This window comes from Meleagris gallopavo, chromosome 6 (assembly GCF_905368555.1).
Source record: "Meleagris gallopavo chromosome 6, MGAL_WU_HG_1.1, whole genome shotgun sequence".
Taxonomy (NCBI): Eukaryota; Metazoa; Chordata; class Aves; order Galliformes; family Phasianidae; genus Meleagris; species Meleagris gallopavo.
In genome coordinates, this window is record NC_139409.1 from 19712616 (window position 1) to 19739260 (window position 26645).

The following is a 26645-nucleotide window of genomic DNA, read 5'->3' on the forward strand; positions in this document are numbered from 1 at the left end:
ACGTCTCTCCCTGTGTTACTCCACTGACCATTTTCCTACCTAGTAAATTCTGTTTCTCAGAGCAAGTAGAGCGTGTGGACTCTACAGTTGTATACTGTGTGTGTTGAGTGCCTCAGAGCAGAAATTGAGAGATTCATTGTCTGTTTTGTAAGATTTTCTGTTTTATATTTATAGTCTTTAATGAGCATCTTTCTGTGATGTAGCAGTAGGAACGTGCATAATCTGTGATATTTGTCTCTACTGGTATCACGATTAAACTTAGGATGCAAGCATGGTGATTCCTTTAAAATTTTAGAAGACTGAGCAGGATAAAGTAATACTTACGGGAATGCCAGTGCACGCTTACAACATAGCTGCACCAAGTGGTAAGCTGCTGTATGGGATTTGCACTTTGAAGTGCCGGTGCACCTATTTTTCCTCTCCTAAGCCTTTCTGGTTGTTTGCACAAGGTGTGCCATGAGTTTTCATGATCTCAGTGAGCGTCACGATTAAACTAATTCTGCACATTACACCAGATAGTCTGTATGGATTTTTCCTCTTTAAGTTCTATTTTTTGGAGCAAAACGAAGATCTGCTATCTGAAATTGCAGTTGGATTAAGATTTTGAATTCCTGCTGAATTAGTTGGTTGTTTCCAGATGTACATACAAGGTAGAGCAAGTTTGGAAAAACTGAAAGAATTTTTCACTATATTCCAGGTGTTTCATTCTTTCATCTTAAAGCATTAGTATGAGACTAAACTTAATCTAACTTAAACAGTTGCAACCTTAATTTTGGGTTCACCTGATTTATGATAGGTGTCTTTTCTGTTTTTGTGGAGAAAAACTGAAAAAGATTCATGTATTGCAGAGAACTAACTCTGATGTGACTGTGAAGAGCTCAGTAGAATTTATTAGGCTTTTACATACGCCTAGAACACCTCCAAGTGTAGCTCAGCACATTGCTGCAGTAGAAATCCAGTTATGACAAGATGTTTCATCAAACCTGACACCCTTATATGAGGTAGCTAGATTAGTCTTAGTTGAGTGCCACTCTAGTTTCTTGTCCTGATGAAGTGTCCTCTAACAAACTGCATTCAGTTAACTAAGAAAATGTTCATTTGACCACAGCTGCAAGGGCATAGATGCAAGCCAGAGGAGATTCTGGCACAGTTCTTAACTGCTAGCAACCTGAGAAGGCAGCAAGCTGTTTAATCTGAGAGGCTGACAAGAAATCAGGCCTTTGAGAGTGGCAAGATCTAAGCAGAAATGTATCCCAAAAGCCAAGATAAACCTTGAAAGCATTGCTGTCTACTTAAAAAAAAAAAAAAACAAAAAAAACATATCAAGATAATACCAGTATGTAAGTATAAATACGCTTATTATTCTAATGACCTAGAAGGATATTTGTAACGTTATTGCTTAATGTGAAGTTATATTATCTTGATGCTAAGATTAGAACACAACTGATAAACAGACTGCTACCATCTTCTTTTATTTCCATGAGATATGTGCCAGTCAACAGAACGTAGGAGTTGCATCCCAATTATACTAAAATATCACTGTAAACAGTACTTAACTGAAAGACTAGATGGAATTAATCATCCTGTAGAAACAATTATGACTGCATCTTTCAAAATATGTATCATAGGAGGCCTGTGAGATGGATTCCCATTTGTGCAGTGAGAAATAAATATCGTTTTTTGAAGTAAGTAATCTCACACTTATGTACTTGGCTAGGGAGTGAGAAATGAGAATACAATTTTCCATCAGATTAGAAGTTTACCTTTAGTTAAAGCAATACTTCAGCAGCACTGAACACAACTGAAATATTTGAGTCTGTCAGTGTATTGACTGCTGAGTGGACATGCTGGACATACCCAACAAGCAGGTGCTTGTGGTAGGACCTCTTAACACAGGCAACAGTATTTGGTAGCTGTTTTTCCATGGAAGATGATGAATCAGGATTACTCTTTCCTAGAGCTGGAAGAATCCCAAAATTTTCTGTCTTGTTAGTATTTCTCATGCTTTCTCTCTTTGACACAAAGTTTTTCTTCTCTATCATTCTAGAGATGGAGGCTATGAAACTTCTCCTTATCTTGGAAAATATTGTGGTACAGGGCTGCCTCCAGTTATAATATCTCATGGTAACAAGCTGTGGATCAAGTTTGTAAGTGACATATTTGGCACAAGAAAGGGGTTTTCAGCAGAATGGGATGGTACATCAGCAGGTACAATGAGTATATCAAGTAAAGCTCTTTCACGTGTCTCACTTTTGATCTTAATTTCTCTTTTTTTTTTTTTTTTGCACATCTTTTCTATCTCTCATCCTTGTATGTCTCTGCTTATTATATAACAACATATATTCAGGTTGTTCTGATCAAGCAGATAACTTTGTTGTTCCTTGAAGGGAAGGACATACTATTCCCTAGGTCTAAAGTAGCACCAGCTTTCATTTGTGTTCAAGTAAGAATGTAACAGAGGTTTTTGTTTAAAAAGTAGCTTCAAACAAGAGCAGTTTTCACATTAGAAAATTAGTATTTCTAGGTGCTTTGGGCTCTTTTCCACTTGCAACAGTATTGACTTAATGCAGATTTTTGGCTTATCACTTAAGATGTTTAGGGCATGTGAAAAAAGTCAGTAGCGTGAATCTCATGTCATGTCTAATTCTCCGGTGTTTTCAATGTTAAATGTTGGTTTGGTTTCTTTGCCACTTTCAGGTTGTGGTGGGACTTTAACAGCAAGTTCTGGTATCTTCATGTCTCCCAACTATCCTATGCCATATTATCACAGTTCAGAGTGCTACTGGTTGCTCAGAGGAAGCCAAGGAACCCCATTTGAAATCCACTTTGAACAATTTCATCTAGAGTATCACCCAAAGTGCAACTATGATTACCTTGCTGTATGTATACAATGACTCTTTGCTGTACAGGAGGCAGCTAAATATGATGAATGCAAGGGCAAGAAAAAACAGTCTTATTTTTCAAATGTTCGCGTATGAACAGACCCAGAATAGGCAGTAGGTGCACAAAGGGAAGAAAAGCATTTGTGTCTAGATAGGCCACTTAAATGAGAATATGTCTGTATCTGTTAAATTAACTGTACTTTGGACCAAGTACTTGGTGATTTCCTAGTAAACTATATAAGACATAAAAAATTTCAGTAACTCTATTGTTTATCCCAAATTCCATATTCAAATTGTTAAGTAGATTATTTGAATTATCATTATTGGATTATTTTTATTATAATTAGAGTACACTCTTACCCTCTTAATGAATAAGTCCCTTCAAACTCACCAGTATTTGATTACTTGCTTCCTGTTTTTTGCACTGATTTGCTTGCTTTTGAAATGCCTGTCAGGCTTTTTCTGCGGAAAAATAATATTCAACCTCTTGTGAACCTAGAAGTTATTCCCCAAACAGACACTTGGCAGGAGAAATTACTTGGATTTGTCGTACTATCAGCTTTATAAAAATTCAATATTTAGCATTGTGCTGTCAAAGCTGAAACAGTTCTAGTTTCTCAAATTCCGTAACATACAGCAGAATCATCAAAATTATGTATTATGGGGGAACTAACACGCTCTTCTGCCTGATTTAAATTTTATGCTCCTTTCATCTTCCTTTTTCTCTTCCCATGAAGGTGTATGATGGCAACAGCAGCAATGCTAAACAACTTGGTAAATTTTGTGGGAATCAGATACCACAGCTCATCAATTCAAGTGGAGACAGTGTGTACATAAAACTGAGGACAGATAGCAGTGTGCATGGTGGAGGTTTTTTAGCTAACTACAAACAAGGTAAGTAAGCAAAAAGTGATGAAAAGAACATGTTTCTATAGTTCAGTTTTTCCCTGCAACATTGTCTTCCAGCCCATGATCTTACTTATTCATTAGCGGAGAACAAACCATAGAGCCTATTATTGACCCAGATTGCTTAGCCTGCTCCAGACACAGAACCCAGAAAAGTAAAAACTGCCCATCATAGAGATAATTTCATAGCAGCAGGGTCTCCACATCAGCTTTCTTCTATTACTTGCACCAATGGCACTTTCTGCTCCAGAGTCACTCAGAATATCTAGTGTTGAAAGTCCCTAACAGTGTAGATTGGACTGTTCTTGCTCACCTGTTTGCTCAGCCTCATGATCTTTCAACTAAAAAGGCAAATAGAGTAGGCTTCTCTGCCCTTTGGGCTGCTGTGAGTTAGGATGGCAAAGGATAAGGGAGTTACCTTTAGTTCTCAGGGGTCATTAAGGGCGTTTAGGAGGATTTAGGTGACCAGGAACACTTCAAAAATTTCATTTTTTTGTATTATGGGGGAAGGGTCATACTTTTCTTTATAGAATAGTGAGTATAAGAATAGTTCTACCCCAGAAATAAAATAAAAAATACAGAGAAATACATGAGGAATTAAAGTTATTTTATTTCTAGTTATAACTTTGGGTATTTTCCCAGTATTTACTTCCCCCATTATAGGTTACATAGATATGCTTTGGAAGATAAGGAATTTCTCCTTACGCAAAATGAGTTACAGACATCTTTGGGTACTTTAAATATGCCATGCTCAACTACTAGAAATTGCTGTAGGTTTTAAGTTGTCCTCTGTTTGGGCAGTAGTAAATGCATTACAAAAAAACCCCTATAGCTGTTCGCCACTTGGAACACATAATAATTAGGAGGGTGAAGGAGTGTTGTTGTCTTAAGTCCTTAAAGATAACACAGATTAATCTGCCATGCAATTTTCAGACTGCGAAATCAAGATGATGTATTAGAAAAGGGTTCTTTATCTGCTCTATAAATAATCAAACAGAGCACTTACAAAGCATTTAGATACAGGAGTTGAGCTATCAGATGTGCAATCCACACTTCACATTCTTATTTAATTCCTGATGATGCACATGTACCTGAGAAAGCTTTCAATAGCTTGCCCAAAAGCTAAAATTATGTAGGAAGTAACACCGGAAAATAAGAATGCTTCTATGCCAGATGCATTTATGTGTACATGAAAGAAAGACAATGATAAATTGGAAAACCCGCAAAGGAAAAGTCTGTATCAAATTAACATACAAAAGCACTTTTGTGCCAGATATATTTCTAATAAAATCATGATGGCAGGGGGTAACAGCTTTTGCTTATCTTACAATCTTCAAAATCCATTTCATGCTTTTCATCCTGTCCTTTTAAATAGTTATATGCCTCAGTGTAGCTTGCAGAAAAGCCCTATTCTACCAGGTCCTGACCCTCAGCTGCATTCTGGACGTTTTGAACACTTAAAAACACAGACCTTACTGCTCTGTAAATCACTTGGAAAGAATCAAAAAAATGTGCAGAAGGTAGGTGTATTATTCCTTTTGACAGACAATAGAAGATTCTTGCAAGTGAATCTCAGCTATTTCTGTTGATCAAACACTGCAGATTTGCTGTGCAAGGCAAGCAGCCTATCCTGCTCCCTGCCTCCTGCCCACGTCTTCTCTGTGCATCACTTCGGTCTGCTCCCAGCACACATTGTATACTGTCTCCAGATGACAGATCACCCACATTGACATTTTCTGTCTTTAGTGGAAGTTAGGTTCAGGAAAACAAAGCTCACTGACCTAGTGCCATAACTGTCATTCTACTTTTTGTCTAGCTTAGTTCATTTTTTTTTCTTTTTTCTGCCTTTCAAGGAAAGCTCATTATTCCAGATGTGTGCCCAGTTTTTCTGCTCGGCTGCTATTGTATGACTTGAAATTAAAACCACAGCTCTTTTGAAAGGCTTTCCTACCCACTTCATGTTCCTGGGGTTAGCAAATCCAATATAAGCGCTATAGTTTCCATTTGTTCTTTTAACAATTGGATTTTTGTTTATTTTACCAAAATAGAAAAAAAAATCATTTTAATTCATCAGGCAGACTTTGTTGAGTGCCGTTCCTCAAAACTGTTTCAAAATGATGAGATAAGTTTTTTTTATCATTAGTTAAAATAATGATAATGCAAGAAACCATGCATTGGAACCATGCATTTGGAACTTAAGGAAATGGGCCCCCTAAAAATCTTTACTACAGTACAAAAATTGGTGGATGAGTCTGCAACCATCAGAAAGAAAAACCATAGCAGAGATGAAAAATTTAAGCTTGGAAAGGTTTTTTTTTTTTTTTTTTTTTCAGATCAGATATAGTATGTCTTTCAATAGGTAACAACTTCCTTTTTGTCTGTTATCTTCCCTTTAATCTCTGAATAAAAATACTTCTCACATTGTGGTGGTATCAGTAATTTTTAATTATTGGTTTGTTTTCAGATGCTGGGCGAAAAAGCACTGCACAAATAAAATTTATCACTTTTTTTTTTTTAAGTTTGCCACGAAGTTCTCACTGTTAACCGAAGCTATGGCATATTGGAAAGTTTAAATTATCCAAATAATTACCCATTGAGGGAGCACTGCAGCTGGACTATTCAAGCCACAAAGGGGAATACACTCAGCTATAGCTTCACAGCCTTTGATGTAGAAGATGGATCTAACTGTGACCGTGACTACTTGAAGGTATGTACTCAGATTCTAGAAACAAGAACAATCAAAAAAAAAAAACCAAAAAAAAAAACCAAAAAAAAAAAAACAACCCACCAACAACAAAAAAAAACTAAAAAAAAAGATGCATAAGATTGGAGTAAATTTATCCTACTGAAATTTAGGCATTAAAGCCCAATTGTTTAGTCCTCTGATAGGCAGGTAAGCACTGCCAGAGATTAAATCATCCTACTTTGAGACAGATGTCTGCAACAGAGAGGATGTTTCACTGTGCAAGTGCCTAGATTTGCTACAGAGGGTCTAAATAGTACCACCTTAGTTGAGGTGCACCATTTTGTATGGCTGAAGTAATATGGCATCACTTATGTAAAGAAGTGGAAGAAATTCTGAGATGAGTAGAATGATGACAAAAAGACAATGGGCTCAATTTTTTTTCTTGGTTTTATCTGAAAAATAGTGGGGAATGTTCAGAAGTTTTAAAGTGTTTTATTTCTATAATTTTTAAAAGGGAGTTTCCTTGTCTCCTGTATATATTTGTCTTTTCATAGTTAGTGTTTTGCTTTAAGGGGACTGAAAGGAATTGAACTTACAAAAAGAAGTTTTAGCTAAATGAAACAATCCAGTCAAACTAAAGCCAAGTGTTTTTTTTATTTTCATTTCCCAAAATATTTCTAAGACAACTAGGTAGATACTTCTCTAAGTACTGTACTTCATACGAGAGAAATGGAGTAGTCGTTATCACTGAGGGTTGTAATCTGCTTACAATTTTGGTGTATGCTGAAATAATCAGATCCTACCCTTACACAGGATGCCAGCACACAATCCCTGTGCTCTACTTAGGTTTTGCACAAGAGGAATTGAAATGTAGAGACGTGTTAGAGAAGGCTACTTACAGCCAAGGACAGGAAGAGGAACAGTGCCCACATTTATGGAGTTACTTAGTACGCTGGACTGGTGCAGAAGGCCAAACAACAGGCCTGGTGTTGGGCTAATGTACTCCCTCTAGACTTCTTCCTTCACTCCCCATACCTCCTTATGCCAGCTTTCACAGCTCAAAAATCAGTAACAAACTGGCAAAAAAAAGTGGAGTTCTTCCAGATTTATTCTGGTTCTGGCTAGAAATTGAAAGAAATAATAGACATGCAAAGAAAATAAACAAGGGAGCACTGTATTTGTATTGAAAGCTAGCAGAAGTTAAACTTTGGCTCAGTTTTGCAAGTGAAAATGAAAAAGCGGAGCCAAACGGAGAGGGCAGTGCTAGTCTCTAGATGCCTAAGCCCTTGATCCGTGAAAGGCAGGAGCCCTGCACACAGTAGCCAGCCAGTGAAGAGCAACAGATTTGCCAGAAGACACTATTCTAGATGTAAGTCAAGGCTGGAGGAATAGTGCCAGAGGCAAGGACCTGATCCAAAGTACTTAAAAGAACAGAAATAAAACATATCAGAGGGAGGGAGTAGACGGAGGGCAGACAAGTACTTGTATTCTTTGTTCTAACAATTCTTCATTGCTTCCAATCAAAGAAAATACAGACTGAAAGAGGTATAAAGAGGAAAAAGCAAGGGAAAAACAGTCATGGAAGAGTGTTAAGAAGGCTTTAATTTGCAATTCATGTCACATTATTTGCAGAAGTCCTTCTCTAAGTGCCATTAAGAAATACTACTTGGAAAAATGTTCTCATTTGGTTCTTGCGTGCTGGACAAATATGTGCCATAGTGTTTAAAAAAAAAAAAAAAAAAGAACAAGGTTGAACCAGCCAGGGGACTGAATAGTATTTGCTCTCACCCTGCATTGCAAAAGGGGAGTGTATTGGCAAGGCTGTGGAGTGCTCTGTGGTATAGGGGAAAGGGGGAAATCATCTGGAATAAATGTGCAGCTGACTTTCTCAGCAGTCTGCAGATATTTAGGACTTCTCTGTCTGAAATCCATATGGAATCTGACTCCACTGCAAATTAGAAGAAAAAAAAAGTTAATAAACAATCCCACTAAACTCATAGCTGTTTGGCTGAGATAAAATTACTTTTCTGCCACATGCTAGTTTTGAAATTTGTTTATTGCAAAGAGGCCTAAGAGGGAAAATATCTGATTCTCTGACTAGAACACTGGGGAAACAGAGGTATAATCTGTTCCCTGCAGTCCAAGTGGGTGGTGTCTGAACCATGTGCCAGAGCCTTTCACCCTTTTCTTGGAGGAAATTGTAAGCTTCTGCTCAGACAGTTTTCATATTGTTCCACTCACAGAACTGAGTGCTGATCAAGTGCTCTCTTTCCTTGAGGGCTTTTTAGATACCTCTTTTCCCACCTCCCTTTCCTCCCGAACCCTTCACAGTAGGTAGCAACACCCTACCTGCTTCTTAGCCCCAACAGTAACAGCCTGTTGAACCACGGCTGGTAGCAGGGACAACCTTTGCTAATACTTGCAAGAAGGTTGGTGGTTGGAAGGACAAGGGCAAGCTGTTGTGTTGGATGTGGTGGCAAAGGAATTTAGGGAAAGAAACGAATGATACAAGAAGACAAGATGAAATGCTGCAGTAGTGTTATGGCAGAGAACTGACCTGCCTGAACAGACTACAATCAAGGAATGGCAGTTGTAAAAGAAAACAAAGAGCAAACCTGCTTTTAAGTCAGTGGAAGAAAAAGGCTTACTGCATGTGGACTTATTTTTATGACATCATTAGTGTATATACTAGAACTCCAATTTTTTGAAACCTTTCTAAGTTCTGAAGGCAAAAATTATGGTGCTTGATAGAGAAAGCTGTATTCCTGGTTCTCCTGGCCCAGACATTGCAGGTTGATCCCAATCTCCACACTGGAAAAGGGCTTGTTCTTCAGCTTAGCATTTCGTTGTGGCTTATACTTCTGACCCAAACCCGCATGCACTATAAGAGAAGAGTGTTTTGCCTCGTGACTAATTCACTCTGCACATAGGAGACACTCATGCGCTCTTTGCTCCCTGGCTTAGTCCACATATAAGTCAGAAATTAAATGTGTAGAATAATGACAAAACCAAAAGTTCTAACGCACAGATATTCCTAGTTGCTGGCAGTTACCAAAGATGTTATCATCACTTAGATCAAATAGCGACTTCAAATAAGAGGTGAAGAACAAAATAGACTTCCAAAAGATGTCTGGTATCCCAGAGTGAAATGCAGTCAGAGCAGTGCAATGAGAAATCAGCCATGTGTTGCATTACCTATTTCCCGTACTCCTTTAATCATGGGATACTTCTTGTGAGCCAGCCTGTCTTTAGCAGCTGCTGGCTGGCATTACTCACGGTGAGCAGCATTTCTTCTTGGCAGGGAGCCTTGGTCGAGCCTGGGTCAGACCTGCATTGCCACTGCCGCAGCACATGCGTGGATTTATGCCTGCACCAGGTAGGAAGGAGCAAGCTGTGTCCTTCCAACTTGGTGACAATTTTCTGCCCTTGTGCTTAGGTGCCAGAAATTGGGAGAGAGGCTAAACTGCAGACTTTGGTAATAGTTGCTTATAGCATTTTCTCAACAACTGAGCAGTGGGCTATGTATCATGGCCTGTCAGAGGATGTTGGCTCATGGCTGGTAATGCTCACAGGATGCCTAGCATTTTGCGAAGAGCCTTATAGTGAAATTTCAAGAATAGATGATGAATTGCTCGTGATAAAGACTTTGCAGAAGTGGCAATGATAAAATACAAGGCATGTTGAATAGCAGACTGTTTCTTTGTGATGTTGGACTAACTGTAATTAGATTGGATGCTCTTTAAATTATATTCCATGCTGTGGCTTGGCTTAATAACCTAACCATTAGTCTTTCTAGTGGAGTCATCAAGCTGAAGTCAGTGAGATATTGCAGACAATGATACAGAAATGTCATTCCTTCCTTTACACTCACCAGATTATTAACTGAACAAACATATATTAATCCCCTCCATCTTTAATGATGAATGACCTTTTTATTTAATATGACAGAACATAATCTCCAAAGAAGCAAATCTATTTTATAAATAAGAAGATAGTAACATTACTGCCTGAAGATCAGAGTTTTGCAGTACAATTGAAATTTACTCCCTTCTTACTCAAGAAAAATATTATTTCAAAACCACCAATCTTCCTGTCCGTCAGTGACAACTTCCCTCTAAGTTCTTCTGCTCACAACATAAAAAAGTCCAGTCCATTAGGTATCTGCTTTTATAAGCACAGGAAAGACTTTGCCCATTCTTTTGTAAGATGCCACCAGCCTGATAAGCAGACAGTAAAATGTTGTGTGGCAAGACAAGTTTCTAATTCTCAGCCCTTTGGCTTGTGCAGCACATTAGTATAGTGATGAGGATGGAATTACCATTAACCCAAAGGAATTATTGTTGAATTAATGCAGAAACACATCTGATGGGGCAACTGTCTGCCTGATAACCATAGTGGCTTTTCTTCTGGTGCAGGGCAGGACATTATTCCTCTTTGGGATAAAGTGCTTCCATGCTTGCTTACTGCCAGTCCACTTAAGCAGTCTGGAGTGATTAGCCTTGGGTGGTTAAAATATCATTGCATCTTTTAGATATAGATATTATGAAATGAGTACAGTAATTAACATGGCATCTGCTCCTGACAACTACTTCATTTCCTTCTGGTGGTAACAGGATGTATCCTTGTTTTTTTTTTTTTTCTTCTTTAAACTGCAGCAGCATTCCAAGGATGTGCCATAACATCCTTTATTTTCCATCTGGGAGTAATGTATTAGATAATTGCTGCTTGTGTTCAGTTGGTCATCCTCCTTTTTTTATTAACTTATCGTGGAGGGGGAAAAAAGCTTACTCTTATCTAGTTTTGCTCTTTTATTTACTTGTAATTAGTATATATACTTAAACCATATTAGGAGATGATCATTATTACATTTTATTTATGACTGTGTCTTTTCAAAGTGCTGCAGGAATTCTCCAAGCACAGAGAATGGCTTTGCTTATGGCCATGCATTGATTTACAAAATGTCACTGGTAGTACATCACCCTGGGGAAGCAGATGATATATTAAATATACTCATCCAGGCTCTGCATGCAGACATCAAATTACAGCCTGCTGGCCAGCTAGCAGTGATATCCATTAATGCATAACCATGCAAGCTGGCAGTAGGCCAGCTCTTTCCTGAGTTCCTTCAGGGGTCTGCAAGCTTCCACAAAACACTTCAGTATGAGATAAGGGTGAAAGTGGCAGTTCTCAGGTCTCTGTGGCAGGGCTCACCACTGCTGCACAAGGAAATCCTAGCTCTTGCACTCTTTTTCGCTGGACAGTTATGAAAAGGAGAATGCTGGGCTGAAATGCTGCTTGCCATGTACAAGACTGGCTCAGAGCTGAGGAAGACATCATTGCAGGAATTTAAGTACTGTTTGGCTTAACTGCTTGAAAGGTTACTGAGAAGCAGATGGAAAAAAAAAACAAAACAAAAAACAAAAAAAAACAACCCCAACACAACAAGGCTGCTAAATTTGTCAGTGGTGAAAGAGTTGCATGATGCCTGCAAGAGCCTCAGATGACAAGAAGCACGAGTGGCACAGGAAGGAGCAGAAACCCTGCTCTGGGCCTCACAAAATGAGTCAGATTCATGGGCTCTGCTTTCCACGCCCTGCCAGCTCAGAGCAATGTGACATGGCCTGTAACTTCAGGAAGAAGTCCTGTACAATAGAGTAGCTGTGAAATACTAGTACATGCAGCTGATGCTCCTTGCTGGGAAAATGGCATCTGGGACTCATCTCATTGCTGCTGGATTCTTGTCTCTTCTGTTCAACCCTTGTCCTCCAAATTTTGCTAGAAAGCCTGGTCAGTGAGTAAGGTTGTCAGTGCAATGATGGGGCTTATCCTACTGAGCATAAACAGTGGGTACAAAGTGACATGGTGGCAGAAGAAACCTCACCTGGCCTGGTCAAAGCTTTGTCTCACCACAGGAAGCACCCAGATGAGTGAGGACAAAAACCTACCAGACTCTGGGGAAGGTCTTCTCCCTTCCTGCTTTTCCCATAAGCAGGTGGTTTTGTTTTTCTGAAAGTATAATGGGAAGGAGCATTTCTCTTTTTCTACATCTTCATTTGCAACTTTTCTCCACTGTTGTAGTTACACATGATGCAGATTTTCTGAAATGAGGATTCCCAGAGATGATCTCTCCTTCTGGCTGTGTCAGCATGCTGCTGCTGCTTGTGCTGGTAGTTTGATTCATGTAGGTTAGCAAAGGATGTGAGAATCGTACTGCCCTGACCCGCCTGGGCTTTTCAACGTCCCAAGCTCTGTAGCTGTCCCGCTCCCTCCACCATAGGTGACTTCTCACTGCAGGGGAACCTCCCTGACTTCTAAGCCATTGAGGAAAGCAGACATAGTATCAAAATAGCCCGGGGTCAGCAAGGCACTGCCATGTTTTGGCTCACCCTGTGTGTTCAGTGAAGCTTCAGGACTGCCCCACTGCAGCTCATTGGGTCGCCTCTGTCCCGCCAGCATGGCAGTAGGGATGAGGCGCTTGCCTAGCACAGGCTTTAGGATTTGAAATATCATGCTGAAGAAATGAAGTCTAAAGTGCAGGTCTTGGGTTTGAGTGACTGGCTGGGTGTCTCCTAGGCATTCCTTTCTCAAACTGCAATTGCTTCCTTCTCTGATATCTAGACTAATTTTACAATTTCATCCCAAGAAACACCCTACGTTTCTTCCATTCTAATAAGAAGGTCAAAGCCTTGTTGAAGATAGTTGTTTATTTCTGCAAATGATATAAAAATAAGTCTTTCTTAGAAAGATGGAAATAAGCAGATGTGCGTGCAGTTAGAAATTGTTGTTTCCTCTGAGGAAGTAAAAAAACAGTAGTGTAAGAGGTGACAATTTTTTTCAAAAAAGTCACTGCAGTCCAATGTGGAATTTAACCCTGCCTGAAATTTTCAAAGGGCTCTGTATATTTCAGGCTTAGGTCATGAGAGAAAACATAGATACAATTCTTATTATCATAAAACTAGACATTTATGTGTTTTCATATGTTAGTTCAATCCCAAAGACATTAACCGGTGTGCTTATTACATCGGCTGAAGCACAGTTTCAAACTATCATACTATGGAAGAAAATGGTTGATTAGTGAAAGAAGGGTGTCTGCTCAGAGGCAAAGAAGTTGCCTGCAGTTGAGCAAGGAGTTTTATGAAGGATCATCCATAAATGTACTTAAATAGTCATATTAAAACATTATTTAGAAAGAGTTCTTAGGAAGGGTTTTTTTTTCTACTGGTAATTATGAACACTTTTCATCATGCAAATGTAAACATAGCCTTCTGTCATTCTCCTCTTTGTGCAGAAGTAAGAAGACTTCACATATTACATCACTGGAAGTTGTAAGCTGGCTTTGTTTCTGTGAAAACTGTTTCTGTGGTGCCAAGCCAGAGCAATGTGACACATCTTGCAGCATTAGTTTCCCTTTTTTAGATCAATTGAAACAATCCCATGACAGGTTTCCCACTTCTGAGAGGAAAGGGATGTTAGTATGTGTTAGAAGAACTCCTTGAGCGTGTCTCTGGGTGCCTCTGTAATCAGTGGGACAGTCATAATCATGCCGGTCTGATCCCAGATGAAAACCCCTTTCCTGAGTTCTGCAAAGTTTGCTCTAGATCTGTTGCAGCTAATTCTTGAACAAAAGCTTTTAAGACTACAAGCAATGTGTATCGAGACTCCAACTGAAAGAATAATTGATGCAATTATTCATCATTATGCAACAGATTAATGACACCTGGCAATAGCAATATTGACAATATATAATAGAATTACCTGTTAGTAATAGAATTATTGACAATAAAATTGAGAACTGTTGGCATTAATAGGATGGCTTATACCTTCATATGAAACTGAAAGTTTGCCTTTGAGCCCGCCATCTCTGGATTAAGACTATGGCTTGTGCCTAAGAAATGTTACTGAGTAGATTTTTACTACAGCAGAATACGCTGGAAGTTTTCCTTTATAATAAGTTTTTTGATGAAGAAAATCTCCCTTGTGACAGAAATATAATCATCTAAAACAACATTAAAGTTTTGCCCTAAGAAAAGATAGTATTCTGTTAGGAACATTGAGTATATGGCGCCCCACGACCTGCTATGAAGGCTCCTGCCACTCTCACTTTGTAAGAGGAAATAAGCTTGACAAGGCTTTTGGCTAGCAAAATATCTCCTCTTTGAATATGCCCAAATGGAACGTCTTCAGAGTTTCTGTCCTTCCATTTATTTTCTTTTTTTCCATGCAGCACAAGCTCCATTTTTCAGTAAGCTCTGTTCTTGAGCCCTTATTCCAGTTCTGGCAGTAAACTCCTCTGACATAGTTCATGCTGCTTTGCTTTGCTCCTCCAAAGAGAGCTGAGCAGCTGTAGCCTTCAGGTCATCATTGCTGGTGTCGATGACGTGCTTCCAGGCTAAAAGTCAGAAAGCCATAATCCACTGGTGACCATGGAGCCTCTTTGGGGAGCTACTCACACTGAGCGCTTCCTGCAGCCTAGGCTAGCTGCTCAGCTGCACAGCTCCAGAGCACAGCAGATGGCTTTCAGCAGCTACCTCGCTGCAGAGCAGTCCCTCAGCTTTCAGCCCTTAGGGAGCTAGCACCTCCCCCACACACTCAGTGTCAGCCTATACGCTGGCTCTTGGGCAGCCTGTTAAGGAGCTTCCTGTAGCAATTGTTGAGCCTATGCCTAATGACACATCCGAAGGTACTTCGGTGCTGCCTAGATCTCCTGCTGCTGATGGGATGTAGCACTCTGGTGCTGCTGGGCAGCTTTTGAATGAAGGGAGCAGGGGAAGGGGAGCTTTCATATTTTGCCATGCTAAGGATCCTAAACAGTGCAGCAATTGTTTGCAAATTTTGCTTGATGTGTAATCTGCCAAAATCTTTATAAAGTCTTGTATTTTGTGATAGATTCTAGAAGGTCTGAGCAAATAAATTACAAAACAGATACCCACACAGAAAGGAAGCAAGCAAATTCTTCCTAGTAAGCAGCTGGGTGGAAGCCTGCTACCCAGTTCCTGGAGTCAGCATGCTGCTGGAGGGGCCAACAAACTGCCCTGAAATGCAGCCGTCCTGCACAGATTAAGGGAGTGCTGTGCCTTATGTTGCATGAGGGAAGAATTGTCCTCAATGTGCAGCAGTTCAATGTGGCACAGCTGACAAGGTAGGCCCTTACATGAGAAACACTACCTCTGAGATGCAGAGAGAAATCGTGGCTCATGAGATCTGTGTTCAGCTTTGGTTTCACTTGCCGATATTTCTGTGGGAGCAAAATGTGGTTTTAGAAGTTCAAAATGCTTTGTGAAATCACGCAGCTGTTCCCTTCATTTATAAGTGAAAGACAGCTTGAAAAAAGTGCTGTAATTCTAGCAGTGGTGGCTCTGCCCCTCTCAATGAGTTACAGCTGGGCAGGCTCTCATGTTTCCTGTGAAATACCGCGTTGAACCTAGACCACGGAGCAACACTACGTGAAGGGATTGCCATAGAAACCATTATTTGTATCTTGAAAAAACACTGGCTGTTTTCAGGAGAAATTACATAGAAATGTGACGTTCGCTGTCTTAGATAAAAATAACAGTTCCTTGACAAATCAGAGTTACAGGAGGCTTGTAAAGCTCATTTTTGTTTTGATTTGAAAGTTTCTGGGTATGACTTAGTCCACGGTTTTTTAACAGGTTTTTTTGTTTGTTCGTTTTGTTTTATTTTGATTTCATTGGAACGGCTGATCACTGCATATGTGTCTTTTTGCTTCTCCTTTGGAGCTCGGATTCATGATCTCCACACTGATTCATTCTTCCCCATTCATTTTTCTGGTGTAAGATTTCTATGGCTTGAAGCCACAGAAATGTGAGTAGTATATACCACAAGACTGTCAAAGGAAGTAGTACTATTAGAAAGCTAATTGGATCTGGCTATATTTTATTTTGCTGAACTTAAGCCATAAAAGAATGTGCAAAGCTCTCAGCGTGGCTTGGAAGAAGGTCATAACTGTAATGCTGGGTGTGGGACAGCTCATCTGTTTGTCAGGCTTTGCGTCTGGGAAGAATACAGATGGATGCAACTTTTTACCATCTAATATTTAAGACAACTTTGTATCTGATCCCTAACACATCCAATCAGGTCTTTCTGAGAGCTACCAGATGTTGGTCTATAAGTAGAAGTTTTAAAGCTTTTCTGATTTCACCTAGTGACAGTTCTCAAGTTCCAATACGTTTCTTATGCTCTGGGCATTTCATGGTACCAGAAGATTGAAAATGAAAAAAATTCATGTTCACCAGCCATAAGATAAGCCATGGAATATTACCATAGAGTTATTCCAGCAACTTGCCCCGAACTTCTGGCTGAACTACAACCAATTTATTTTTTATTAAAAAAAGATTTTCAAACTTGACTGTCAGCTCAAGGATTTGAAATCACTTGAGTATATCTCTGGCTCCCAACTATGTCTAAACTCAGCAACAAGGTTTCTGATAGTTCTGCGAGCCAGCATTGTGAGCAGTAAAGTTGAGGGCTTCATTACTGATTACCATGTGTGAGTGCTAGAAAATGTGTAAAATTAGTAGCTAGCATGGTTAATCAGTATTCACCATAGTATCATACTCCTGTAATATCAGTATTCAGTGTAGAAGAGTTGTTAGTTTAATTAGAGATACTTGGAAAAGAGATTTGAATAATGGAAAACAAAGATAAATAAATCTTGGCTGTCTTCCTTGAATTCATAGGTTTGATTCTTTATGTGGGGAGAATTTTGTGGTGATGGCTTCAGAACAGAGAAATTTTTTTTTGTTGAAACTCATAAAGAAAACATGCAAAAAATTCACACTGAGAATGTTCAGAAATGGTTTCCATGTCACTAATTTACTGGGTTGTGTTAGGAAGATGTGTGCTCTTCTATGAGACAGAAGATCAGATGAACTGTGGCAAAGTGTTAAGAAAGCATGAGTTTCTGTTTAGTCAGTACTAGACCATTATTCTAAACTATCAGAATCATTGTAACATAACAAGAAATAGTAAACCCACTGGCAATCTGATATCATAAGTCAAATTCAATTTAGTTACATCTAATTTCTACCAGGTTTGTAACCCTTTTGCATGTCTTTCTCCCTGAATGAAGATACTGAGCATTACAATATTAGGTGAAGAACTAAGATACATGTTCAGTGTGATTTACTGAACATGAAAAAGACACAACAATAGGATAGAGAAGAGCCTTTAAAACCATTTGGAGACAACTGATGAGGCTCTTAGCTCCCACTCTATCAAAACATGCTTTAAGTATTTTTGTTTAAGTGTGAGTATATAACTAACTTCAGATTTCAAGATTTAAATGATGTAAATACAGGATTTTTTTTTATTATTTTTTTTTTTAGTGATAATGTTTTAAGAGTAGGATGGAGAGATTCTCATCTGTGTTTGAGGGACAGAAAGATTTTTAGGCTGGCTACATTAGCCAACACCCTGACTGTCAAAATGCTGTCCCATACAACATGACTTCCAGATAAAGTATATAGTGTTTCTAGGTACAAAAGTTCAGAAATCATGATTCAGTCCACTTCTTCTCCAAAGCAGGACACTGGTATATGATCATAACACAATAAGCAAACACGTGTAACGTTTACTTTGAGGTTTTTGAGGATTTACTTTACTTTTTGTTTTCAGTTTTTCATCACTACTCCAGGAGGCTCTGGTGATGCCAACTGCTTGATATACTCCATCATTTCCTAGGGAAATCATCTGAGTGCATTAAAGAGATAAAGGCATAATATGAGTTATCACTGAAGGATTTGGAGGCACTGAGAGTATTATTAGTATAGTCAAATTGGATCCAGAACATCTTCCTTTTTTTTAATGTCAGTCATTCTTCCTCAGTAACCTCAATACATACCAAAACAGAAACAGGAAAACCTTCCTACTTTGCTCACTGTGTAGTCAGGTTTTAAAACATTTTGTGGTTACCTTCAGTCGCTGTTGCATTCAAATCACTCGTATTGCTGTGTAAGGGTGGCCAGTGTCAGAAGCTTCATTACTTTCTTTGCCATCCTGTATCACTAACAACTGAGAAGCCACTTTTTACTCACTTGGATATTCTTTGTTTCATTTCAGCTCTATGATGGGCCTGATGTACAGTCCAACCTGATAGGCACTTTCTGTGGACGGTCTCTTCCACTGGCAGGGAACACCACGGGCACCAGTCTTCATGTGGAATTTTACTCTGATGGACTGCAAGCTAGAAGCGGGTTTCAGATGCTGTGGCATATTAATGGTAAGTTAGCCAGGCTTCCTCTGCAGAAGTGTTTTCTTCCACTCATGGGCAAGTGAGTTCCAGCTTATGCCTCTTCACTGCCAGCTAAGTAGAAATAACCTGTTACAGTATAGAAAACATCGCATTTCCTTATAATTGTTTAAATACTTTTCCTGTGAATGTTTCTGCACACACACACCTTTGAAGATCACATGATCAGATCACAGGCTGGTAGTAGAATACTTTGCATCTGCAGAAAAAGCCACAGGGATGAGGAGCATCTGTAGAAATGCAGTGCTGAAAAGGAGATATACTCTATTAACGGGAGATATTAAAGGACATATTACTATTAAAGGAGATATTACTCTATTAACAGGCTACTTGGGCTTTCTAATGGGAAACACTCAACTCTGCTTGCCTGATTTCTGTAGACTTGTTTTTCCAGTGCAGACTTCTCTCTGGTTTTCTTTATTGGTGCTGTTTTTTTGATCAGGGTGTTCACTTCCAGTCCTTCCTTCACTCTGCTCCGCTCCTTTCTCTGCATGAAATAACATTGGCCAGGATGTGCTTTGGATGTTTTTTTTTCCTCTTGTGTTTGCGTGTCACAAAGAGTGTCACAGGCCTTGTTAAATAGCAAGCATGCATGCCAATTATAAACCAATCTGTTAATGATCGTACGACTGCAAAGTATGTTTGCAATTTCTTTGTAAATCAGGCTTCAGATGTTATTTTTTCACTCTGCTTATTTAATGGCAATATTGGACTGTAACAAGATTAAATCATATGCCATTGTATATCCTATCAAAGAGGATCCAACCTCTAAAATAATTAAATAGCCACAGTTACCCTGTCTGTCTAATCAGTTCACACCATTCAACTTTGACAGCATTGTAATGCAGCTGAAATCGGCTGCAGAGGCCCCACTGTGGGTTGCTGAGGTGTAGGGCGTGTATACATTGCTTGAATAGGAGCTCCTCTGTGCTGCCAGGGAGTGCTGGAGCTCCCGGGCTCCCAGAGCACTCTCTGGCTAGACAATGCTGTTTGGCATTCAGTGGGGGTCAGGGAGCATTTCTGGGCAATGGAGGGCCATAAGCAGGAGGAATGTGATGTGTGGCAGGAGCCAGCAGGGGAAGTGCTGCAGCACAAAGGTACGTTCTTGTGCTTCGAGCTGATGTCATCCTGGGACTACACAAAAGAAGAAAAAGTGGGGGCTTTTATCCACAGAGCCAGATGACATCAGCTCCATACAGTAACCATGGTTCTGGGTTAACTTACTTTTCTAAAGCTTTTAGAGCTTTCCAAAATCTGTCTGCGTAGTAAGCACTCTTTTGCTTTCCCTCCACCTCCCCCACACAGTCATTTCCCGGACTCTCCCACCTCCCGCATTCCCTTTCTGCACTGACACATTCACATTTCTGTCAGCCAGCATTGCCCCTCTCTGAGCTCCTGGACACAAAGCCGCATGCTGTGCAGGGCCCAGCCTGCTAATATGGGGCTGTGCCTGAGCAGCAGAGCTGTGTGGGATCAGATAGGGCTGGCTCCCAGGGAATGTCACTGCTGGCTCTGAACGTCACAGCTGTGACTCCTCACAGCCTGTAATATGAGTGCAAGTTCCTCCACAGATGACCACAGTCATTCTCTTTCTGTATGTTGTAGGCACTTCCTTTTTTTCTAGATTGGTGACACGCACAAATATGGGTAGCCCTCTTACCCTTGGTGGCTGTGTTATCACAGTATATACTGCTACCACGGGCTGGATAAAATTAGATATGTTGCTGTGGTCTGGGTGCAATGCTCACTTCTGCCTTCTGAAGATCTTTTAAATGTACAAAATCCTCAGCAAAGAATGTCTCTTAGAGTAGACGAACTCAGCAGGAGATGCTGCTTTCAGCTGGGAATTTCATAGTGAAGCATTCAGGTTCCTCCTATGAAGGCAAATTTGTAAGAGAAGCTAAACATGGTGTGCTAACGTCTCACCTGACAATAAGATGGCTATATATACATATATATGCGAAGAGGAGAATTTTGCTTCTGCTCAAATGACAAATGTATACTCTAGAGTTCAAGCTCCTGTAAACTATTTCTCAGGCTGTTCATATGCTCCTTAACTCGCAGCTGTGAAGCATCTATGAGAAATATATCAACGACATTCACATTCTTTTGTGATCAAAGAGAGCAGCAGTTGGGTTTGCCACCATGGGTCTAATACAGTTCACTTCAGACATTCCTTCTGGTAGCTTTGCTAGGAGTTATGAAGTGATTTGGAAAAGCTGAAAGACTGCATCAAGAACTGGCATGAGGAGCCCAAACTGATATGCATGGCATGAATTTGAAATGTTTTGAACTGAAACATTTGCCTCTTTTCAGTTGCTGACTTGGGCTGCTGAAGGAAACCTAGTCTGTAGGCTTTCTCAAAGAGAGAATTTATGCTGTTATTTATGCTTTAAAGTGTCTTGTATCATTTTAACTTGCATACAAAGTTATAGAGCAAAGAAATGAATTTTAAAGTGTTTTTGGTTCTGTAATAACAGTGTTCATCTAAATGCCTTTTAGTGATTAAGCTGCATTTACTAGAGAAAAGTTTGAACCTGCTAGGTGCTCATTCCTCTTCTGCTGTCAGGAAGTTTAATACAGGCAAATATATTTGAGGACACATATTGGCCCTCTGTGTAAGAACAAACTCTTGGTAACAATTTGGATGTAGCAGAGATGGCATACCAGTTGAATTGCTTTCCTTAAAAAAGTTCAGGAGGCCAAAAGGGCAAAGGTCTCTGAGTGCAAAATTACACTAGTGACAACTGCCACTATCTGAGAAGACACATATTTCCTAGACCCGTCACTTACCTTATTAAGCAATGTATGTGTAGGAGGGCTGCTTTATATATATGTATGTTTCATTGGAAGCTTGCTTAATAGGCTGCTTCACTGTTGGTAAAACTTATAAATTTAATTGGCTCTTCTCAGTATAGTCAAAATTTGTGTTTGCTATTCTGTTTTCTGTGGCACATTAATTCCCTCTCTAAAAAGAAGCAAAGCACACTGCTGAGAGATGAATAATGTAGCTCTAAAGTATTGCTTTATTCCTCTTGCCATCATTTTCTTTCCGTGGGATTTCCCTTGGGAGCCATGACTGATAGACAGGGTATGAAGAAAGCCCACTTGGTTCATGAGGAGAGCAGTTTTTGTTACACTGGATCCATATTTTTGGAAGATGAAAACTATTAAAAAGAATACAATAATTAAAGACTGTTTTTTTAGTATATATATCGAGGCAAATTGTGAAATAGTTTGTAAGCTCTTCAGGGAAGTGCAACAGAAATAGATATTAGATTAAGATGCAGAAGCCAGACATCCATTAGGATTGCTGGAGAGAATATTGCATTGCCGATGGAGCTGATGCCCAGATTTCCTAAGCCTGAATTCTCACCCTATTTTTGATTCCTTATGCAGCCTTGGAAAATCAGCAATAGTTCAGTTTTCAGAAATGGCTATTCCTTTTCAGTGTCTTTTCATATCACTTCAGATCTGGGATTCAAGGAATCTGATCTTACCATGACATGAACAGTTGTTTTGAATTATAGGTATGCTGTGTTCAGCTGGCTTTTTGTATCTGGCTATTAAAAACATTGACATATTCTCTATAAGACATTATGAAGAATTAATTTTTGTTTCTTCAGCAAGCTGACCCCTCCCCCTCTGACTAATATATAATAATAAAAGCCATTCTTCTTTCTAAATGCAGTTGCTAAATGTTCCATCAGTGTCTGAAAGCTAGAAAATGGACTTCTTTTTGAAACATTGAGCACTGGTGGCTGCTACAGAAACTGGCCATTCAGCATCTTGGGAGATTCCAAGCTCGTGTTTAAATGCCTAAAAGTGTCTTTTCAGTCTCCAGAATTTTTCTTTATCCAATATCTTAGTTATCTCAGATTGGAACATGTAGAAGAAAATATCAGAACTTAGGAGACTGATTAAAAAAAAAAATACTAGTGAAAACTATATAAGTAATTAACAAATTAGAAAGGAGAAAACAAACCAAAACATTTTCTCACTTGAATTTTTACTTGCTAGCATAAACCTCCATGAAAAACATAGGTGCTCCATTGGATAATATTCTATAAAATAAATCTGCTCAAGAGAGCAAAAGGTTTCAGAATCAAGTCCAAGTTATATTTCATACAAGTATTAGAGCGGACGAATGTTCGTACTAAATGCTCCTTGCAGATAGAGTCAGTTAACATTTACTGAAATATTTCAGTATGAGCACAGCAAATGGAACAATCCTGAAACCTTTCATTTCCCTAACTGATTTTAAAGGAACAGTGCCAGTTTACTTTGAGCTTTATGGGAGGGACTGTTCTAGAGTGTGGCTAAAACATAGCCATGAATAAATCAGAAAACCTTGTGAATAATAGAGGTTTCCACAGATTACTACTTCTGTATTCAGCTATAAATAATTATGAGAATTGGGATTCTTCTTTGGTTAATGAACACCATCTGCTACCAAACAGGCAGTAATACAGAAAGCGATCTATAAATTATCTCTTGCACAATGTTCAACGACTGCTAAGATTTTAGCCAGAGGAAAGCAAAACCAGCATGTTCCCTGTGCTTTCTGTTTGTTGCCTGATGTCCTAGCAACTAACTACCAGGTTAGGTAGCTGTTTTAAGCATTTTTCAAGTGAATTCCAAGACCTTTACACTGCTAAAACATTCCCCCCACACACTTTTTTAAAGTTTAACTGCAAGGCAGAATTTTCCAAAATGACCACAAGGAAAGCTGCACAAACTGAGCATATACCATATGCAGTTCAGCTGCAAGAAAATTTTCCACAGTGCAGCTGTCCATATAGCTGTCCAGACACAGCAAGATCATACATTTCTGTGCTGTGAAAAACTTTTAAGTATGTTTCACTGAGATCTGAAGTTATGAGGCAATTTAGAGGTTCTGCCTTCTCATTTTTGTTTATCGCTAAGCACCAAATTGTTTCTTCCTTTATTGCCATATACAGCAAAAACTCCCTTTATTTGAATAGAAGCAAAATGTAATCTGATGTTTGCAGACAGATATAAATAGTGGGAGAAGGTTTGTGTTTGTTCACTGGTGATGCCAGTGATGGAATGAGCTCTTAAATGCATAATCCTGGAATATATGCATTTGTATTTATATACGTGTGTAAATGTATGTGCACATGCTTATCCTCACACATATCTATTTGACCTGGAACACCGTTCCAATTAATATAATTTGTTTGATATCTTATCTGATAATTTGAGCTGTCAGCCAAGTCAGATTTCAGGAATAAAATAAGCATCTCAAGGCAGGGAATACACAAATATGTACTTCTAGTTTATTTTTTCATAGTTGCTTGTATCTTTGATCAAGTCAAAGAAAGAGATAATGCTATGAGAACTTTGTGGCCAATGAAAATGGAATAAGATTGAATAAAGCAGGTATCAAATTTCAAATACATTTTTTTTTTAAATATCAGTCCCTGACGTATTTCTGTATTTTGTTAAAATCAATGAGCATCTATATTTCCAAAAAAAAGCACAAGGGAACTGATTCTTATCCATGTAAGAGCAGAAACATAATGTATAGGCTTTTTGCCACCTGGCCAGAGAATTCTGGTATTATATTTTTGCTCTGGTGCAGAGGTTCCTGCTGTCATATGCAGGTCAGTCAGAATAGCTTAGGTGTGAAGTTCAGATGTTTGCAAAGAGTAGTGAGTCCTTTTTTCAGGTGTTATTCAACAAATTGGGCATAAGCTCAAGCAATTTCTGATTTGTTTGCAAACGATAAGGTTGGCAACATGAGATCTGCATGTTCATTATAAGAAATGACTCAACTGACCTCCGCTTTCCTGGAGCACTTAAAAAGAAAACCTTTTCTGGGAACGCTAGTAGTTGGAAGAAAAGAAGTGGCACATTGACAACAGCTTGACTTTCTTATTTATGTGCTTCACTTGCTTCATACATAGAATATCGATTGAGTTCAGAGCAAGCGTAAACTCCTCTGGAGAGGGAGAATGACTAATCTGAATGCTACCTGCAAGGTTGCAGAAAAAGAACGGTCGGTGCCTCAAACAGCAGCACACAAGTTTTCCACTCCTCTGAGACATTTTAGGCTTAAATAAATTAAACATGTCTTTGTGGCTATCAGGAAACTCTTAGTAGGAGAAGCTGAGTCATAACTGCCTGTTTAGTTCTAAAACATTCCCAGCTTTTTCAGGCTGATAAATAGCAACTGGCTTTGTTCTTGCTCATTGAAAGTCCTCTCCTGCCCATCCCCACCCCTGGGCAGCCCAGCCATGCAGCCTGTTTGCTGGGAAACCCTTCTGCTTCCCAAAGTGGATGGCAGCCTGCTCAGTGCTTTGCAGTTTGCTCCTGCTGCTGAGGGAGGAGAGTAGCTCATGCTGCAATTGTAGGACTCTCGCCGTACATCTTTTTCCCCCGGTTGTAGAAGAAAACAACCAGTCAGAATTACAAAGCATCGTGTGCAGCAAGATGAGGAAAAAAAGCTATCCTATAGGGTCACCCTCAGCCATGTACAATGCATGCTCAATTGCAGATGTTTAAAAGGCACTTCTCCCATTTGTACTGGATCTATGTTATACAGCTGACATGCCTGAAAACATCTTCCACATATCTGTGGTTAGTTAGGTGGCCCTTTTGTTTAAAGCAGCCTCCTAATGTGTTCCTCTCTTTCGGAAGTACTGCTCTTCCTCTCATAGATTGTATTTTGCAGTCCTAGAAAACATCAGAGCCAACAGTGGAAGAGCCAAACTCGAGTTTTTAGTGAGGAGCTGGAAGACTCCCATGCTAGAGGTGGTGGCAAATGCTGCCAGGGCAACCCTTTAACAACTGTGATTTTATCACAGGAGGTGCTGAGAAACATATTTGTATTTAATTCAAGATCTTCATTTATAGCTTCCTGAAGGGGGGAAAAAAAAAAAAAAAAAAAGGTGTTAAGGAGAGCAATCAGGACAATGAAAACACCTTGTTCAAGCAGCAAATTATTTATAGACTTTGTAGAGATTAGAGGAGTCCTAAAATTCTGTGTGGCTTAATTGAGCTTGATCAGAGGGATATTTTATTGGTTTTATGTTACAAAATGTCTCCTCTAACTAAAAGCTCTGGTACAGATACTATCTATCACTTCTTACATTCCACAATATTTGCCTCTGGGAATATGCAGCTCATGGTTTGTTACTTGGTTTTAGTAAATATTCTGGGGCTTTTTTGCTGTGTGACAGAAACTTCCCTCTGGAGATGAAGCCAAAAGATTGATGGAGTGTGGGCTTTTCTTACGAAGCTCAAGTGACTGTAAAATCTATGTTAGTAAAAGATTAGTTAATGCCTAAATGAAGCACTTGGGGGCTTATGATGTGAAGATGAACAAAATACTGCTACAAGAAAGAGTGACACGCAATAAAATCAGACCAAACACAAAATTACTTTGCTTTCTGCATCTGATGAGTACATAGATGCTTCATTGGCTTTTTAAAAAATGATGTTTCATGATGAATATTGCTGCCTTAAATTTGCCCTGAAACTGGAAAGGGCTGTTGTACCTTTCCACCCCACAGACTCCCTCATCTGGAGACTTTGTCAGTGAGAACATGAGAACATCTTCCCAGAAAACCAACCGAAAGGACCAAGTGCAACCATTTATATCTGTATAAAGCAATAATAAAACTGCAGCTTCAAGTGTTCAACTACATTATACTGTCAAATCGGGACCTGCATTTGGTCCATTTTATTTTTGCATATATGTATATATATGCTTATTTTAATCCATCTTGTAACATGCAATAATTTAATCACCCAAGTGCCTGGAGGGTGAGATTGGGAAAATAATTTCTTATCTGAAAAAAAAAAAAAAAAAGAAACCACCATAATTTTTCAAGTATGACATGTCTTTACAATTGCATGGTTACAATTCAGTAAAAAA

At 39.2% G+C, this 26645-nt stretch overlaps 1 protein-coding gene and 1 long non-coding RNA gene across 5 annotated transcripts in view; one reads left to right on the forward strand and one right to left on the reverse strand.

Moving 5' to 3' along the window:
- Positions 1 to 26645, forward strand: part of CUBN (cubilin) — a 134799-nt gene that overhangs the window by 34276 nt on the left and 73878 nt on the right. For all 3 annotated transcript variants that reach the window (XR_014884223.1, XM_085227336.1, XM_085227335.1), the window contains exons 24-28: positions 2048 to 2208; positions 2698 to 2879; positions 3620 to 3776; positions 6308 to 6495; positions 18553 to 18712. Coding sequence is in view for 2 of the 3 variants with exons in the window: in XM_085227336.1 (XP_085083462.1) it covers positions 2048 to 2208; positions 2698 to 2879; positions 3620 to 3776; positions 6308 to 6495; positions 18553 to 18712 (848 nt within the window). In the remaining variant the exon portion in view is untranslated. The remainder of the gene's footprint in view (positions 1 to 2047; positions 2209 to 2697; positions 2880 to 3619; positions 3777 to 6307; positions 6496 to 18552; positions 18713 to 26645) is intronic.
- On the reverse strand, positions 18718 to 19293 carry LOC104911436 (uncharacterized). 2 transcript variants are annotated; one of them, XR_014884225.1, is made up of 3 exons: positions 19110 to 19293; positions 18891 to 18988; positions 18718 to 18811 (listed from the first exon to the last, which is right to left on the reverse strand). It is a non-coding gene; the product is annotated as an uncharacterized LOC104911436 (long non-coding RNA). The 2 variants fall into 2 exon arrangements; XR_014884226.1 differs by having other exon boundaries at positions 18718 to 18796; positions 19110 to 19286.